This window comes from Schistocerca gregaria, chromosome 8, assembly GCF_023897955.1.
Source record: "Schistocerca gregaria isolate iqSchGreg1 chromosome 8, iqSchGreg1.2, whole genome shotgun sequence".
Lineage (NCBI taxonomy): Eukaryota > Metazoa > Arthropoda > Insecta > Orthoptera > Acrididae > Schistocerca > Schistocerca gregaria.
Genome location: NC_064927.1, coordinates 507,288,104 through 507,308,361, shown reverse-complemented (window position 1 = coordinate 507,308,361; position 20,258 = coordinate 507,288,104). Strand labels below are relative to the sequence as shown.

The following is a 20,258-nucleotide window of genomic DNA, read 5'->3' as shown; positions in this document are numbered from 1 at the left end:
CTGCGGCAATTCCAGCAGTTCAGCTTCGTTCTGCCTCCAGCATCTTGCTGACCAGGGCTCAGAAGTGTCAAGAGATGAATGGTGGTCACTTAAAACATCTGCTGTAGTCAGGTTAGCACCTCTATTTCCTTTCCTCTGCTGTGTTTCTTTGTACTCTGGAACGCTGTTCTCCGGGCATTTTTATTTGACCCATCCTGTATATTGCATTGTGCAAGAACCAACACGGACCGTCATTTACACAATAGAGTTCTTTCTCATGACAGAATAGTAGGTCAGACGAAGCTAAGAACAAATAATCTGCATTAGCGAGGTTTCTCCACTGACCTAAACGCTCATTACCTGACTATGGCTCAGTCTTTCATATTAGTTTGCACGTGGTAAATATATTTGGTCTCAAGTTTTAAAAATATACTTTTTATCGGAAATAATACATTATCTCGAGTCACGAAACAACATGAACATCCTTGAGCCATGACCTCTTCAAGAGAGATTCATTTTCCCCTCCACTGAAAGCATTCCCAAGTTGGGGCAAAAATGCATTCGCCAGGGTGCAAATACTGAGGACCAACAGATGTTGAAAGCGTGGTTTGATAAGTTCTGCAGTAGCAGAAGCAGGTATGTGCATGTGTTCAGTGTCGGGATGACTCAGAATTTTTATTCCTTCCACCAAATGAAATTACTTTAAAAAAAAAAGTCATTTTCAGTTCAGTGAACCATTAACTACACTCCTGGAAAATTGAAGTAAGAACACCGTGAATTCATTGTCCCAGGAAGGGGAAACTTTATTGACACATTCCTGGGGTCAAATACATCACATGATCACACTGACAGAACCACAGGCACATAGACACAGGCAACAGAGCATGCACAATGTCGGCACTAGTACAGTGTATATCCACCTTTCGCAGCAATGCAGGCTGCTATTCTCCCATGGAGACGATCGTAGAGAAGCTGGATGTAGTCCTGTGGAACGGCTTGCCATGCCATTTCCACCTGGCGCCTCAGTTGGACCAGCGTTCGTGCTGGAGGTGCAGACCGCGTGAGACGACGCTTCATCCAGTCCCAAACATGCTCAATGGGGGACAGATCCGGAGATCTTGCTGGCCAGGGTAGTTGACTTACACCTTCTAGAGCACGTTGGGTGGCACGGGATACATGCGGACGTGCATTGTCCTGTTGGAACAGCAAGTTCCCTTGCCGGTCTAGGAATGGTAGAACGATGGGTTCGATGACGGTTTGGATGTACCGTGCACTATTCAGTGTCCCCTCGACGATCACCAGAGGTGTACGGCCAGTGTAGGAGATCGCTCCCCACACCATGATGCCGGGTGTTGGCCCTGTGTGCCTCGGTCGTATGCAGTCCTGATTGTGGCGCTCACCTGCACGGCGCCAAACACGCATACGACCATCATTGGCACCAAGGCAGAAGCGACTCTCATCGCTGAAGACGACACGTCTCCATTCGTCCCTCCATTCACGCCTGTCGCGACACCACTGGAGGCGGGCTGCACGATGTTGGGGCGTGAGCGGAAGACGGCCTAACGGTGTGCGGGACCGTAGCCCAGCTTCATGGAGACGGTTGCGAATGGTCCTCGCCGATACCCCAGGAGCAACAGTGTCCCTAATTTGCTGGGAAGTGGCGGTGCGGTCCCATACGGCACTGCGTAGGATCCTACGGTCTTGGCGTGCATCCGTGCGTCGCTGCGGTCCGGTCCCAGGTCGACGGGCACGTGCACCTTCCGCCGACCACTGGCGACGACATCGATGTACTGTGGAGAAATCACGCCCCACGTGTTGAGCAATTCGGCGGTACGTCCACCCGGCCTCCCACATGCCCACTATACGCCCTCGCTCAAAGTCCGTCAACTGCACATACGGTTCACGTCCACGCTGTCGCGGCATGCTACCAGTGTTAAAGACTGCGATGGAGCTCCGTATGCCACGGCAAACTGGCTGACACTGACGGCGGCGGTGCACAAATGCTGCGCAGCTAGCGCCATTCGACGGCCAACACCGCGGTTCCTGGTGTGTCCGCTGTGCCGTGCGTGTGATCATTGCTTGTACAGCCCTCTCGCAGTGTCCGGAGCAAGTATGGTGGGTCTGACACACCGGTGTCAATGTGTTCTTTTTTCCTTTTCCAGGAGTGTATAAGAAGAACAAGTGGTCGCTATTTTCTTTTCAATAAATTGGTAAATGAAAACTGAAAACAGATATCGGTGAAGTGCTACATTGTTGAAAATCGTAGTTTAGCGCGTAAACAGATGAAAGTACCCGTTGGCATACTGTGATGTGGATTTAAAGTTCAAATTTTGCCCGGAGGTAATTCAAATACCGTCAGAAGAAAAATCACACGCTACGTATGTTGCTGTCATTATGAGAGGAAAAACGGCTGAAATATCAGCCGGGACCGCATCAAACACTTATCGTGAGAGTAACTGCAATCGTGTTCATGTCGTCTGCATCCGTATACCTACATGTACATTTACATTTAAAATCGCAAGCCAATTTGGCGCCGGATTCAAAATGGTTCAAATGGCTGTGAGCACTATGGGACTTAACTTCTGAGGTCATCAGTCCCCTAGAGCTTAGAACTACTTAAACCTAACTGACCTAAGGACATCACACACATCCATGCCCGAGACCGTAGGTACCAGACTACAGCGCCTACAACCGCTCTGCCACCTCGACCGGCTTTGGTGCAGGGTATTCTGTGCATCACTGTCATTCCCCCCCCCCCCCCCCCCTCCTGCCACCCTCCACCGCCCCTCTCCTGTTCCAGTCTCGAAAGGCGAGCGGGAGAAAGGAATGATGGCAGGTCCCCGAGCTGGATCGTCTCCACGCGAGAAATTCGCCATACACTTAAATGTGAACTGTAGAGTAGTCATGGAGACGAACAAGCAATATATTGGTCCCGTTTCCAAGGAAACTACGCTCTCGGAATTTTAACAGAAAAACCGGACTCTGATGTAGAACGTCTCTCTTCTTGTGTCTGCCACTGGAATGTCACCTCGGCGATAGTTTCGCGTTTACAAAATGAAGCTTCTAAAAATATTAATCAGCGGATATGTAAATTAACTTCTTCTACCCGCGCTAGTTTAGTCGTAATTCTGTTAGTACTGTCCTAATAGTCAGTCCGCCACTTTTTCGATAACCAATCCAGGTCGGGCTTGAAAGAAGCTAGTACTTAATGTTATTGCATTTAGTTTGATTTCTTGCTTCATTTACCTTTGGACTGTACTGAAGATATTCGGATGACAGTCCAAATGAGTCTTTCTTGGGGAAAAAAATTGTTCGATTGACTGATGATACTTGTTGTTGGCAACAGTAAAGCCCAATTAACTGTCCGTCCTCAAGGATGCATCCAGTGCTGCTCGCTTCTGTCTCGGCAGTGATACACAGTAGTATGGCTCGTGTGCGGGTTTACTGTATGCATTGAAAGGACAGCACAATGACACTGTGTTCAGCTCAGTGCTTCGTGTGACGGTTGTTCAATGACTCAGCGTTTTCTGTCGTACGTTTTGGCGACTGCAAATTACAGGCTTCTTTCACCGCTGTGAAGGTGGTTTCACAGTAAGTAAACTGCGATCAGTCCGAAGACAGGTTTGAACACAATAGAGCTTTACTAGGCGTGGTCCTCTTGTAGACGGTATGCCTTTGGCATCATCCGAACTTCGAACCGATTTATCCAGCAGGTTGTAGGAGGAGCTACAGCTTAACGTGGCGTCCAAATCACGATGTAGTTCGGAATACTTCACATCCACAAACATTGCCAGATGACAGATAAGTGACTGATATGAACCCCAGTAGTGACCGGGCACTGAGCATGAGAACTTTGGACCCAGAGTCTGGCACTTACCCATTGAACCACCGCGCCACACGGCAGCGACGGCAACTCCAGTAACGAAATGAATAAATCGTAATTACGTTATTACCCTGTAACCAGCCACCGGAGGCCACAGACAGCTTATACGAAAATGCTCAGAAAACACCGCTGAACAACCTCAGGAATTTTGGCGGTGGAGTATATATCCAACATTACCGTATTTTTGACTACTACATATTGAAAATATCCCTGAACATCTGCCGGCCGGAGTGGCCGAGCGGTTCTAGGCGCTTCAGTCTGGAACCGCGCAACCGCTACGGTCGCAGGTTCGAATCCTGCCTCGGGCATGCATGTGTGTGATGTCCTTAGGTTAGTTAGGTTTAAGTAGTTCTAAGTTCTAGGGGACTGATGACCTCAGACGTTAAGTCGCATAGTGCTCAGAGCCATTTGAACCATCTGAACCTGAACATCTTCCGTAATTTTGTTGGTGGAATATACATATCGATCCTCACCATGTCTTTAACTACTACATATTGTATAGTATGAAAACCCGCAACTCGTGTTTGCACAAACTTACAAATAGGTAGTGGTAAAAAGTTGCTGGATCCTGTTTTTCCTTTCAATGTTATTCCTCAGCAACGGAGGTCATCCTCCACCGTCCTGGACAAAATAGCGCAAGTTCAGTAACTTGGTGACGAGCCACACCGTTCGCCACAGCAGAGCCACGGTAATGGTTTTGAAGCTCTCGGCGTGCCTACTCCGTCGTTTCGCACGACTCAGCAGTGCAGTGCAGTGCAGTTTATACAGCTGTGCCGGCTTCAAGGTTCGCTGAGCGCACACGCAACGCTCTGGGCCAAGGTCGGCCAAGGCCGGCCGCCGCCCCCGACTTGTGAGCACAACAGGTGCCGCCCCCACCCCCACCCCCACCTGCACGCCGCCTGTGTTGCCCGGCGCATAGGGGGCAACAGCCGAGGTCTGCCGCGCCAACTGCTGGTTACCTGCCAGCCGCTCCGCTTACTGTCAGCGCGATGCGTCACACGGTTAACACAGCTTACTTTATCATTATACAGAGGCTGCACTGCTCCATTCAGTTACAGGTTGCCAGAATTACTCGTATTCATTGTCATGGCCCAAAAATGCCTCGACGCAGCTGTGACACCCTCTTTACTTTTAACACCTGAGTCTGATGTCTAAATTAGGTTTCGGGCATACACAGACCTACTACAGTTCGAAACAAAATGCATTTCTTTTTAGAATGATTCTCTTGTTTCACTCGGACACCACACGTATGTCGAGTGTTCGGAAATTTCCGTTACAAATTTCTACGACTTGCAGAGTGAAACGAGTACACAATGTTTTGAATAAAACTCATGTCCGCTAGGTCATCCAACAAAGCATCAAAGTTATAGGCACCTGTAAATGTATGTATATGCAGGATAATTCCGTGACGATGTTACAAACTTTCTGCGACGATGGTGAAGGATAAATGTATCAGTTTGAGGTAATGGCCCATGTACCGAAAACGAACGAGTTGGAAGTTAAACGCGAAAACCGTTCTGGTTCGAAAAGGTCCAAATGGCTCTGAGCACTATGGGACTTAAACATCTGATGTCATCAGTCCCATAGAACTTAGAACTACTTAAACCTAAGTAACCTAAGGACATCACACACACCCATGCCCGAGGCAGGATTCGAACCTGCGACCGTAGCGGTCGCGCGGTTCCAGACTGAAGCGCCTAGAGCCGCTCGGCCACACCGGCCGGCACTGTTCTGGTATCTAATACAGTGTGCTGGTACCGATGGTGCTGAAACTCTAGGGTATGCAACTTTCAGAGGTGGCATTATGGAAGAAGACAAGAAAAATGTTTGCTAAAGATAGGCTCTAAAATCCATGCCTGAGGACCTATGAGTATTTGTTCATCTTCGCTACTGTGAAACACTTCTCCTCTATTAAACAAATGCTAATTTATGCAGTTTAGAGCCCACAGGTTCTCGATGTTTTATACTGTTTTGGTAAGTACTACCACCTCTGAAAGTTACCTGCCCTACAATCTTGCAAACAGCAGTACCGGTACATCTCGGAGGTACTGTCACGACTGTCAGAACGGTTTTCGATTGTAACGTTCGACTCGTTCCTTTCCGGTACAGGAATCGCTACTTCAAATTAATGTATTTATCCTTCTCCATCATCCTAGAAAGTATGTACAGTCAGCACGCGATCACCCTGCATATACATACATTTGCAGGCGCCGGCAACTGCAACTTTGACGCTCTGTAGCGGGGTTGGATGAAGCTTCCGGCCTTTGTTTCCTGTTCAAAATATTACGCACCAATTCCCCTCTACAAGTCCTAGAACTCTGTAACGGCAATTTCCGAACACCCTGTGTAAAGGGCAGTGAAATTAAAACGAGACAGATGGATAAAAGTTCGTCATCTAATTATTCTTCAGGCTTTCCCGGCGATCTGTTGACATCTTTGATGTGTCGGCTATTCTGTCGGATATCTGCGTCGTTCTTCCTCGATATTTCGACAACATAACTCGGTATCTGATGGAGGTGCTATCCCACTTATTCTCAGGTAGCATCTGGCGAACATAACGAGTTATGCTAGCGAAATACCGTGCGAGAACGACTCTAATATCCGGCAAAATGCCCGACACCTCAAAGGTGTCAGTACGTAAGCTGTTTATTGTTTCAAAAGTGATCGCTGTAACTGTTAACATGTCTGCGGTTGTCTACCTGTCCACTTGTCGCCGAGGATGCAGAAGTTCCGTTGGGAAGTCCTTACGCGTTCTCCAAAGAGTTGCGATCTCTCACCATGTGAGTTCCATATTCGTGGTGGTCTGAAGGAAAGGAAAAAGAAAAACAAGAAGAAGAAGAAATACATGCGTGGCCGTAGATCTGCATAGGACGAAGTGGTGCACGCCTGGGCACAATCACGGCTCCGCAGGCAACCGCAAACATTTTTCCATGAAGGCACTCAGCCTCTTGTCTCACAGTGGTAAAAATGTATTAACAGTTATGCAGATTACTTTTGAAATATTAAAAAGTTTGCTTGCTTTCCCCCCCCCCCCCCCCCCCCATTAACCTCATTTGACTGCCCCTTGTATGTGATGTTCTTACAACAACATTAAAATAACACATGGTAGAATGCTATTTGTAAGTGATGTCATCTTATTGTGATAGTAATTAACTCTTCCACTTACCAAACAGCTGAAGGGATTACGACACAACGACAGTGAATCAGGATTATGTACGTATTTACGGTTTTCGTGGTCAGCAACGCTCTCGAACCCAAGATCGAGACGCTAAATATTCTGTCACAGGATGATGAGAGTTTCAGTCCCTCCCATCCCCTCCCCCTTCGCCCCCCCCCCCCCCGCAACTCATCCCCCACTTTTGTCGTCTATGGAACACTCAGGAGTAAATTTTTGTGAATATACTAACATGCACCTACTGCAGAGAGAATCGAATGTAGTGCAACGCCCTGAGCAAACATCAGAGCCAGACCACGTTGGCTCACAATACCCACACACGAAATACAGTAAGCAATAAGTTAAGTATTACTCTTACTGCTGTATCTGGTAATTACAGCTTTATGTATTTTTCGTGTGTTAACAGTGGCTGAGTTAGTTAAAATTTTGCACACAGCTCCTCGTACATACAGTTACCTACACACATACATAGTCTGCGAACGACCGCGAAGTGCACAGCGTGGTACCACATGCTCGAGTTTCTTCCCGTTCAATCGCGTATGTCTGCTTAAATGTATCTGTGCCTGCTGCAGTTAGCCTAATATTTTCTATACGGTGCCTAAGGGAGCGGTTCAGAAAATTATCAAAATACATTCGATTATACACTTAATATGGTTCTTTAACTTTCGTACGTAGGTTTTCTGGGGATAATTTGCATCCATTATCAGGAGTCTGCCAAATCAGATTTTTCGACATTTCCGTTTAGCTCTCCGTTATTCTGCCGCCATTCCCCTCACAGCCCCATTCGGTGTGGGTGCCAGAAGTGATTTGTCAACAGTCTTCTCCGCAAACTGACGGCATTCTGCCCAGTACCCCGCCACTGGGGCCAAGTCTGCCACCTAACTGACATAAGCCTAAGCCTAACATCGCGTCAGGTCTCCTCTTTGGGCGGCGTAGTGCAGCAACATGGATTCAACGAGTCGTTGGAGGTCCTCTGCATCTACATCTGCGTCCGCATACGTACTCCACAAGCCACCGTACGGTGCGTGGCGGGGGTACCTTGTACCACAACCAGCCATTCCCTTTCCTGTCCCATTCCCAGATAGAGTGAGGGAAAGTCCTAATTTCTAGTATCTTGTTTTCGTGGTCCCCAACTTTTTCAGTAGTGTTCTTGGAAATGAAAATCATCTTCCCTCCAGGGTCCCTCTCTTGAGTTCCCGAAGCATATCCATAAATCTTGCATGCTAATCGAACCTACTGGTAACAATTCTAGCTATTCACCTTTGAATTGCTTCCATGTCTTCTTTCAAGCCCACCTGGTACGAATCCCAAACACTCCAGCGTACTCTTTTACGGATGATCCACACTTCCTTAAAATTCTTCCGACAAACCATTCGCCATCCCTACCACAATCCTCGCATGCTCGTCCCATTTCATGTAGCTTCGCAACGTTACGCCCAGGTATTTAAACGACTTAACTGTGTTACGTCCGCCCCCGGTAGCTGAATGGTCAGGGTGACGGATTTTCAGTCCTCTGGGCCCGGGTTCGATCGAGGAATTTTCTCCGCCCAGGGACTGGGTGTTGTGCTGTCATCATCATCATCATCATCATCATCCTATCATCGTCATCGACTGCAGGTCGCTAAAGTGGCGCCAACTTGAAAGACCAGGACCCGGTGAACGGTCTGCCCGAAGCGATAAATGCAGATTAAGCAAGGGGCCAATGACGTAGAGAACTCTTTGTCAAAACCAAATTGGGATTCCATTCAGACCTGGCGACTCATTTGTTTTCAAGTCTTTGAGTTGTTCCTTTACGCCAGCGATGTTTATTACTATGTATTCCGTACGGGACATTGTGCGATGGTCAAACGACGGTACGTTTGTACGATTCTCCTCCGTGGACAATTTTTTAAACGTGGAACTTAAATCTTCGCCCTTCCTTTTGTTGTGTTCTGTTGCCAAACGAAACTGGCCAACGAGTGACTGGACGGAAGCCTTAGACCCGCTTATCGATTTAACACAGGACCAGAGTTTCTTCGTATCTCCGTCATATCTTTAGCAAAGGAAATGACGGTGGTAGGTGCTGTATGCATCAAGCGTAGATCTTGTCACAGATGCACGAACCTCTACTAATCTTTGCCTGTCGTCATTTGCGCGTCATCTTTTGAACCGAGAGTGCAACAGCCTTTATTTCCTCCGAATTTCGTTGCTAAACCAAGTTGGGTATTTTCCGTTCTTAATTCATTTACTAGGCACACACTTGCCCAGAGCACGATTTACAATCTCTCTAAAGTTTGCCCATAATTCCGCTACGTCCATCATTCTGGAACTAAATGATTGCCGTTTATTGTCTGAGATGCTAACAACTGTTTATCCGCTCTTTCCAGCAGAAACATTCTCCTAGTCCTCTAGACTGATTTATTAACTTTTGTAACCATAGTTGCTATGACGACATCATGAACTCTAATCCCCGTACCGATACTGACACCATCGATAAGGTCCGGCGTATTTGTAGCTAAAAGGTCTAAGATACTCCCATTGCGTGTGAGCTGCCGAAATAGCTGCTCAAAACAGTTTTCAGAAAATGTGTTCGAATGCACTTCACAAGATTGTCTGTCTGTAGCCCCTCCAACGATTTCGTCTCAGTCTATACCCGTTAGGTTAGTCACCACCGACTAGTATGGCATGATCTGAGTATTTATGTAAGACTGACCACAGACCTTCTTTGAATGACTCTCGAACTGTCACAGCGGAGTCGGGTGGTCGGTGGAAACATCCAGACCTGTTATGCTAGCACACTCAATTTCAACCTGAGGGATACTCGGTGAATATGCCTACCTCGTAATGTATTATATATCTTTGCTCACTATCAAAAAGAGTCAAAGTGTAGAATATGTGAATGAGGGAGGAATCAGTACGGCGTACGTACGTGAGGTTGTCCGTTTCCAGTCTCTCAGAAGAGAGGCAAATCCAACATTCTGGCAGCAGCTGCCAAAGTTTTCCGTGTTTCTCGTGATCATTTTGTGTGGTAATCCTGAGTTACCTAACCAACAGAGATCGGTTAGTCCTTTCCGCAAATGGTGCCTACTTTATTTCTCTCTCGAATCTAGTCCAGCGTGCGCTTTCACTAGTCTCGAAAGGAAACTATTACGTCCAGAGCGTTTCTCATTCGCTATCTCGCCCCCACACAGGCTAAATAAAGGACTTGTAGTAAAATACGACACACGCACAAAACAGGAGCTTTCGCGTTCCTGCTGTGGCATGCAGACGATGCTAGCCCGGAAGCCAGACTCGTATTCCGTACGAGAACGTCAACAGACAGACAGACAGACACAGACACACACACACACACACACACACACACACACACACACACACACACACACACACGGGCCACTGCCTTTTGAGACAGAAAGGGGCCTGTCGCGTCCAGTATACGCAAGGAGGTACGTCAGTCACTACAGCAGTCTATAGTGAATGACCGACATGACATATTGAGTTCCATTATGATTTTGCCGCAGGTAATGCTGTTCAACGCACGACATAAAAATAAGACAACCTATGTGTTTCAATGAGAGAGGCCTGATAATCCTCTTCACAGCCTTAATACTGTTCCCAGCGAGCACCAACTCTTCCTAATAATATGAAAAGAAATACCTATACCATGTGACAAATTTCTCAGTATTTTCGTGAAAATTTGTATGGTGAATGGTAATACTGAAATTAAATTTAAAGAATTTGAAGGAATTTGGATGTAAGGTGCAGGCGTAATTTTGGTTCCCTCGTCAACAATGGAAATATCATGTGGGACTGGATGCGTCTCTACGGTCTCTTGAGAAAATCAGCGATGAAATTCAGAGTCACACATGCCACAGAAACAATTGGTGTCTCTGGAACTGCCCGAACGCGCTAACGTTGTTTGTATTTACAGCAGTGCAGGGCGAAGTATTTAGGTCCATAACAGATGTTTACAGAGACTCTGTCTGAAATTTTGTTTACTCTATTCGTATCGAATTTTGATAATTGCAGTTTTTTCCGTATCTTTCATATATTGCTACATTTTAACAAAGTGCAAAAATTTTCAAACTTTTTGAAATTAAATGACTCGTTCCTTTTTGTGCATTTGTGAATAACCAGTACAAAAATGGTTCAAATGGCTCTGAGCACTATGACACTCAACTTCTGATATCATCAATCCACTACAACTTAGAATTAGTTAAACCTAACTAACCTAAGGACATCACAAACATCCATTCCCAAGGCAGGATTCGAACCTGCGGCCGTAGCGGTCGCGCGGTTCCGAACTGTAGCGCCTAGAAGCGCTCGGCTACACCAGCCGGCAATAATCAGTCTCAAAGACACATTATTGTTAACGTCAGTGGATTCAGTTTGCGCAAGTTAGTGACGAAAGAGCGACGTGGATATTGAAGAGGTACGAATACAAACATTCATCCCTTCTCTTTAAGAAATGCAGGAAAAGATTGGGGTTTAACGCCCGTCGACATCAAGGTCATTAGAGACGGTCCTCCCTCTTTTAAAGAGACCAACATGACTTTTTTGTTGTCTGTATCACTTCCTGTATAAAACAAACCCAAAGGTGTCCTGCCATGAAAAATGGGAACCTGGACCGTCGCTGCTGGTTCTCGGGCTGTATGGCGGACGACAGTGTGCTGTCTCGAGACATTGTCATTCGCTGGAGCACAACTACCTTTAGTGATGAGTGCCGCTGCGAACTGAGCCCCGATGATCAGCGAAAATGTGTGCCTGAAGACGCCGTGGACGGCGGCGGGACAACAACCTGGCCGTTGCCCGCCATACGGACCGACAGCCAGGAGTGAAGCTGTGGGGCGCCGTTTCGTTTCATAGAATGACCTAGGGGGTTGTGTGCGGCACCCTTGCAGCACAGCACTATATCCAGGATATTCTACACCCCGTTTTGTTTCCCTTCATGGGAAACCATCCAGGGTTTATCTTTCAGTAATATAATGCTCGCCCGCACATGGCGTGGGCTTCTACTGTCCGTCTTCTTGCTTGTCAAACCCTACCTTGGCCAGAAAGATCACCAGACCAGATTGACAACGTTTAGAGCATCGAGCGCAGGGCCCTCGAACCTCTCGAGATTTTGAGCAGCTAAGGCACTAACTGGGCAGAATGTTGCACAATATGCCTTAGGAGGATACCCCGAGAGCTCAATTTGTAAAGCGCTTCCTCTTGAGTAAATCGTCCATTTTTTTCTGAAATTGTAATTATTTGTTTGTCTGTACTGTCCCATTCGCATAATTCCTTTGTGGTGTGTCGTTTTTAGTTTTAGAGTGCCATATGTTAGCGAATTAAGCTATAAATAAGTGAAAACCGCGCCTTCCGATTTTCTCTGAGTCATCGAGACGAGTGTGAGACGGAAATTACTAAAAATTCTTCCCTCCGTAAAGGAGTAATTTTAGGCAAGAGTAATTTTAATGTAATGCATTTCACATTTATTCCTTGGTGGTTGCCAAGGCGCGGTGACCGTCACAGAAAAAAGTTCTTCAGCTTGATGAAAGACGCCAGGAGCGCAGGGAAAGATTCCTCGAAGGTTATTCGCGGGTAGGACCAGCCAGGTGATGGCGACGTAACACATCTGGACAGCTCTCATAACTCGCTGCTACGACATAGCTTTTTCTTTTGGAACGGGCGTATAGGGAGCAATAGAAAATGGTGCCGACCCTGACAGTCTGCTGTTTCCTTACGGGACTCAGTGGGATAACTCATACACAGTTTCGTTGCCGCCCTGTACCAGACAGTACCTGGTGTCCGAGTAAATCACAGAGGACTTCGCGTAGGGTAGTCAGCAGCCGTCAGCACTATATGACGACGTGCTTCTGACTACAGGCTACGTAACGCTCCATCGTACTCCACTATCTCTCTGTATTGCTCAACTAAATGTTATGGGGAGTTCATTGACTGAATTTTTTTGATAATTTCTTTTAACTGATTCTTCAGAATATCGCAATTATGGAATCGAATTTGAGATCTCACTACCGTTTTGATTGTGATATTGCCCTTCCCGTTCATCTACAGCCCCAGATTAGCTTAGATTATTTAGTGTTGAATGACCATCACCACGGGATGGCAGTTGTCAGTGAAAGCGGTGGCCAGGCGAGGCGTAACACCGCAAGAGGATTATCATATCTTGTCATGTGTGCTTAAGCAAACGGGTCTGCGTGCGGCGTGACGAGAAATGTCACATTAGCTCAGTCAGCTGATAGGTCCGAGGAAGGCAATGACATTCGAGGGCTAATGTTTTTCTGCCTCCGATAGAAAACAACAGCGAAATGGAAACCAAAGTGAAAATCAAAAATGGTTTATTTGCAGCGTTTAGCTACACCTCGTAACTATTTCTCTACATAGTCGCTGATCCGACTTAGACATCTGTCTTAGTGTCGTACCAACTTTCCTATACCCTCGTCATAGAAGGCAGCTGCCCACGATTTCTGCCAATTCCGTATGTTGTCTGTGCTTCCCTCACGGCCGCTGTTCATGTGAGCACATACGAACATCAGGGGGACCGAAGTCAGGGCTGTATGGTGGTTCATCAAACACTGGCCATCGAAAACACTGCAGGAGCACCTTCATTGCCCTTGCAGGGTGCGGCCGAGAAACGTGAACGAAGCCAATGACAGTTGTCATGTGGGCCGCATGACATGAGGCAAAACCCCTCAGCACGACTTGACAGTTGGCGGGAGACACTATTTTGTAGGCATATTCATGTGCTCACTTTGCGCTTAGAGCTGGACAGTATGACCGAGCGGTTCTAGGCGCTTCAGTCTGCAACCGCGTGACCGCTACGGTCGCAGGTTCGAATCCTGCCTCGGGCACGGATGTGTGTGATGTCCTTAGGTTGGTTAGGTTTAAGTAGTTCTAAGTTGTAGGCGACTAATGACGTCAGAAGTTAAGTCCCATAGTGCTCAGAGCCATTTGAACCGTTTTGCGCTTAGATCGGAGAAGAGCGGCGTGACGCGATAGACAAGCATACTCAAGTCACTGTGAAACTCACCTACGTAAAGCTTCACCAGACTTCGGGATTTATCGAAGGTGTAAAAAAATACAACAAACGAAAGCCCTCTTATTACATGCGAAAAAGTTGTGTGTAACAAAAGTCATCAGGTAGAGGACAGCTTGAGTAACTTGAGGTTGCAGTTTTAATACGTAAATAAAAAGTTATTACTTGTACTAACGTGCTACCAATTGCTACGTTCTCGAAGAAAATTAAGGCAATGGCTGGACCGTCTAAAGCTGGAGTTTTAACCTTACCATCTTATTATGACGCCCCACATGCGACAACAACTCTTACTATGAGGGGCACTCAATAAGTAATGCAACACATGTTTTTCTGAAAGCAGGTTCGTTTTATTGACGATTCCAATACACCACAATATTTGCCTCTCTTTTGGCTGCAAAACCCTATTTTTCAACGTAATCTCCGTTCAATGCGACAGCCTTACGCCACCTTACTGTGAGGCTCTGTACGCCCGCATGGTAGCACTCCACTGGTCGACGTCGAAGCCAATTTCGTTTCCATCAGTAACCTCCCCATCATCCATGCACTGCTTCCTGCAGACTGAGCCCTTAATTGCTAATTCTGCACAGATGGTACTTCGCTGCCCCTTACGGTGTCCTGCTGGGCGGCGAGGCCCAGTGGCCAGGCACCGTTGAGTACCAGTTGGTGGAACAGTGTGTCGGCACTACCTACAGAGACTTCCAGACGAGCAGCGAGGTGTTTGTGATCCGTGGATTACCTCGAATGAGGTGTCCGCACACTGCAACACTGCAGGCGTCACAGCTTTGGGCGTCCAGCCGGCACGCTGGAGATCCAACAGCTTTGCGCGACGTTGATGCGATGACAGCAGGCGCCTCTCCCAACGACTCTCCGTGCTTTTGTTCACCACTAGGTCTTCACATACATTCTGCAAGCGCCTATGAGTATCTGCGATCCTCTGGTTTTCCGCCAAAAGAAGCTCTCTGCTTGGATCGCAGCTCTGTTAATGGCGCCATTTTTAAGGTTACGTATAGCGCCGTCACTTATCGGTACTTCTTGAAACTATAGGGGCTGAAGCGGACAAATTCCACATTCCCTCTGCAGCGGAGTGTGCGCTGATATGAAACTTCCTGGCAGATTAAAACTGTGGTAGAGCTCTTGCCCGCGTCAGGCAAAGGTCCCGAGTTCGAGTCTCGGTCCGGCACACAGTTTTAATCTGCCAGAAAGTTTCATATTCCGCATTGTTCCACAGCAAAATCCGCATTCTTTTCAAACTAAACTGGCCGGGGAAAATACGAGTTGCATTACTACTTGAAGGCCCCTCGTATCTGTCAGGCACTGAGCAGCTTCTGAGACGGTGTCTCTGTCCCGGTGCAGGGCTGGTAGCAGCGCTCGTGGCAGCAGCGGTGGTGGCCGCGGCGGCCGCCCAGGGGCAGGAGCCGAGCATCCTGGAGGCGGCGCTGCGCACGCTCCAACAGGGCACGCGCCACTGGAACTCGGAGCCGCGCGACGTGCCCGACGCGCAGCTGCTGGACGAGTACGACTTCGTGGTGGTGGGCGCGGGGACGGCCGGCTGCGCGGTGGCCGCGCGGCTGTCCGAAGTGCCGCACTGGTCCGTGCTGCTGGTGGAGGCGGGCCGCCAGGAGAACTTCGTCATGGACATCCCCATCGCCGCCAACCTGCTGCAGGTAGCGCGCCGCTGGGCAGCACTTCGTGTCTACAGCGCCTGTGTGCTCTTTGCGATGGACATTGTGCCCGCCCGGGAAAGAGGTTTTCTGCAGCGTGCACGCAACGGGCTGCTCTGTAGCTGATCACCCTAAATACAGGCTGTTACAAAAAGGTACGGCCAAACTTTCAGGAAACATTCCTCACACACAAATAAAGAAAAAATGGTATGTGGACATGTGTCCGGAAACGCTTAATCTCCATGTTAGAGGTCACTTTAGTTTCGTCAGTATGTGCTGTACTTCCTCGATTCACCGCCAGTTGGCCAAATTGAAGGAAGGTAATGTTGACTTCTGTGCTTGTGTTGACATGCGACTTCTACGAATGGTTCATCCGACAATGTGTCAATCCTCATTTCAGTGCAAATGTTCTCTTTACGAATGAGGCTTCATTCCAACGTGATCAAACTGTAAATTTTCACAGTCAACATGTGTGGGCTGACGAGAACCCGCACTCAATTGTGCAATCACATCATCGACACAGATTTTCTGTGAACGTTTGGGCAGGCATTGTTGGTGGTGTCTCGACTGGGCCCCATGTTCTTCCACCTATGCTCAATGGAGCACATTATCATGATTTCATTCGGGATACTCTACCTGTGCTGCTAGAACATGTGTACGACACAACATGTGGTTCATGCGCGATGGAGCTCCTGCACATTTCAGTCGACGAGTTCGCAGCTTCTCAACAACAGATTCGGTGACCGATGGACTGGTAGAGGCGGACCAATTCCGTGGCCTCCACGCTCTTCTGACCTCAACCCTCTTGACTTTCATTTATGGGGGCATTTGGAAGCTCTTGTCTACTCAACCCCGGTACCAAATGTAGAGGCTCTTCGTGCTCGTATTGTGGACGGCTGTGATACAATACGCCATTCTCCAGGGCTGCATCAGCGCATCAGGGATTCCATGCGACGGAGGGTGGATGCACGTATCCTCGCTAACGGAGGACATTTTGAACATTTCCTGTAAGAAAGTGTTTGAAGTCACGCTGGTACGTTCTGTTGCTGTGTGTTTCCATTCCATGATTAATGTGATTTGAAGAGAAGTAACAAAGTGAGCTCTAACATGGAAAGTAAGCGATTCCGGACACATGTCCACGTAACATATTTTCTTTCTTTGTGTGTGAGGAATGTTTCATGAAAGTTTGGCCGTACCTTTCTGTAACACCCTGTATATTGCCGGAAGAAAAATTAGTGCAACTGGAAAGAAGACGTTGATTTTCATCTGATGACGGCATACCCACCTCAGGGATTGCAGTTGTCTGATATTTGTTTCAACGTCGTGCACCAACAGATACCGTAGTAGCATAATTACCAGAGCGCCGTTTCTGTCTGCCCTTTAACAAGGAATGATCACAGCCCAAAGACTCATTTTGGTGCAGAAGTGTGAGGCGTGCAGGCAAGCATGGCACGGAGACGCATTTGTGCTTCCTGCAGCCAACTCAGCCATTTCTTAAAGTTGAATTGCTGCGAATGATGGCCTTCCGAGTGGCAGATGGTCCTATCAGAGGACTGCCTCACAAGTTGGAGGTACTACGATGCTGGTATCAGTGGCCACGTGAGCTTTCCACATCCGCAGATGAGTTTCTGGTCGTCCACACGCCAGACACGCACGCCAGGACCGTCGCATTCCGAGGGCAGTAGTGGCAGATCGTACAGCAAGCACAGCACAGCAAAGAGGGCTCGTGACGTGTGAACGCCAACTGTTGCGAACAGGTCATTAACAGGGAGGTTACGGACACGCACACCTCGGCTCTGTCTCGCACTCAGGCCACAGCACCGACGTGCACGGCTCGGCTGCTGCCGTTAGACCATCGTTTGGAAGGTCGTACGGCGAGCCGCGGTCTTCTGCCATAGAAACAGATTCTGCCCGCGCACAACTAACGGTCGGTTGCGCGTACGATGTAGAGATGGTGAGCGCTGATTCGTGGACTGCTTTCCTCCAACATACATTCGTCATACCGCAGGCCTAATGGTCTCGGCGCGATGAGTTACAACTCTTCTTCATCTTTATTGTTTCTGAAGACGACGCTAACCAGCGTTTGGTATGTGAAGAATACTGTTAGATCTGTTCTTTTGCCTTTCTTGCAGCAGGAAGGTGACGTGTTGTTCCAACAGGACAGTGCTCGCGCACACACTGCCCGTGAAACTGAACGTGCTCTGCAAGGCGCGCAGCAGCTTCCCTGGCCAGCACAGTATCCGGACCTGTCTCCAACAGAGCGAGTGAGAGATATGACACGGCAAGATGCGACTCGTCAACCAACAACTCTTAAAGAACTACGTGGAGAGATTCAGCAGGCGTGGGACATCATATTCCAGCACACTATCCGCTATCTGTACCATCGGATGGATGCGAAAGTCAGTCCCTGCATTGCCGCATGAGGAGACTACAACACTTACTAATATGCGTCTTTCAGCATGGGTCAATACCTGGTACCTCAGAACTGGTTGTGCCATTCATTTGTAAATGCAGTCATTTCATGTATGCCATACACACCGTTACAACCTTGCGTAAATTGAAAGCTTCTAAAAGAGTTAACCAGTTTTTTTTCTCACCGTGGAGATAGTCGTCGGAGCACACGAGACCTGCTCCAAACCGAGTAATTCCCTCGCGACGGCCAATATCTTCCGAAGTTGGGGAGAAACTACAGAGTCACGGAAGGAAGCAGTACCTTACGGAAGAGTCATTAGAGCGCTTAGAAAACGCCTAATAGAAATGCCAGCATTCTGCTCTTCAGTCCGACTGTCTGTAAGCACTAATTGTTAAACAATTTCGTGGTGCGGTCTGGAGCTCGCGAAATCGAGAACTCAGCGAGCAGCTCCCGTGGGTTCTAGAGATCATGCGGCCTCTGGTGCGGTCGTACAGGTTGGACAAAAACATACAACACATTACCACGCCCAGTACGGTGTAGCGAAACCGCTGGTATTCAAAACAGCTTCTAGTTGCCTTGGGATCGATAAATACAGTTCTTGTATGGCTTCAAAGTGAATCTTATTCCATTCTTCCTGCAAAATAGTGGCATACCCAGGTAAAAACGATGGACGTGGATTGCTATCACGTACCCTTGTCTACAAAGTGGACCATAAGGGCTAAATAATACTGAGATCTGGTGACTGTGCTGACCAGCGAAGATGTAACCGTTCATCCTCGTGCTTAGAAAACCAGTCCCGCACGATATGAACTGAGTAAACACGGCCCTGTCGTCTTCCAATACAGCATCATCCTCGGGCAACTAACGTAGTACGTTGGGATGGATTGTTTTTCTTTTTTGTCACTTGCAGCCTACGTCCTAAATTATTTGCTGGATGTATTCCAGTACAGTTTTCGTCCTCTACATCTCCCTCTAGTACCATCGAAGTCATTCCCTCATGTCTTAACACATGTCCTATCATCCTGCCCCTTCTCCCTTTAAGTGTTTTCCGCATGTTCGTTTCCTCTCCGATTCTGCGTAGAACGTCCTCAATCCTTATCAGTCCACCTACTTTTCAACATTCGTCTATAGCACCACATCGCAAATGCTTCAATTCTCGTGCCGGTTTTCCCTACAGTCCATGTTTCACATTCACAGAAATTTCTTCCTCAAACTAAGGCCGATATTTGATACTACTAATAGTAGACTTCTGTTGGCCAGGAACGCCCTTTTTGCCAGTGCTGGTCTGCTTTTGATGTCCTCCTTGCCCTGTCCGTTATTGCTTATTTTGCTGCCTACGTAGCAGGATTCTTTAACTTCCTCTATTTCGTGACCATCAGTCCTGATGTTAAGTTTCTCGCTGTTCTCATTTCTGCTACTAATTACTTTCGTCTTTCGTAACAGTGGAATTTCCGTTGCTCTCTTAATGTTATCACCCTTGCTTTTAATGACACCGAAGGTTGTTTTCACTTTCCTGTATGCCGAATCTGTCCTTCCGACAATCATTTCTTTTTCGATGTCTTCACATTTTTCCTGCAGCGAATTCGTCTTACCTTCCCTGCACGTATTTCACTCCTCAGCGACTTTTCTGTATTCCTGAGTTTCCCTGAACGTTTTTGTACTTCCTCCTTTCATCGATCAATTGAAGTATTTCTTGTCTTAGGCATGGTTTCTTTGTACCTACGTTTTCTTTCCCAACTTCTGTGATAGCCCTTTTAGAGATGTCCATTCCTTTTCATCTGCACTGCCTACTGAGCGTTTCCTTATTGCATTATCTTTAACCTTAGAGAACTTCATCCGTATCTCGTCATTCGTTAGTACTTCCGTATCCTATTTCTTTCCGTACTGATTCTTCCTGACTAATATCTTAAACTTCAGCCTACTCTTAATCACTACTATATTGTGATCTGAGTCTATATCTGCTCCTGGGTATGCCTTACAATCCAGTATCTGATTTTGCAATCTCTGTCTGACCAAGATGTAATCTAACTCAAATATTCCCGTATCACCCGGCCTTTTCCAAGTATACCTCCTCCTCTTGTGATTCTTGAACAGGGTATTCGCTATTACTAGATTAGATTAGATTAATA

General features: G+C 47.5%; 1 protein-coding gene across 1 annotated transcript in view; it reads left to right on the top strand.

Annotated features, from left to right (window-relative positions):
- Window positions 1-20,258, top strand: part of LOC126283973 (glucose dehydrogenase [FAD, quinone]-like) — a 148,475-nt gene that overhangs the window by 55,115 nt on the left and 73,102 nt on the right. The window contains exon 2 of the mRNA XM_049982432.1: window positions 15,409-15,719. Within this exon, the coding sequence (XP_049838389.1) occupies window positions 15,409-15,719 (311 nt within the window). The remainder of the gene's footprint in view (window positions 1-15,408; window positions 15,720-20,258) is intronic.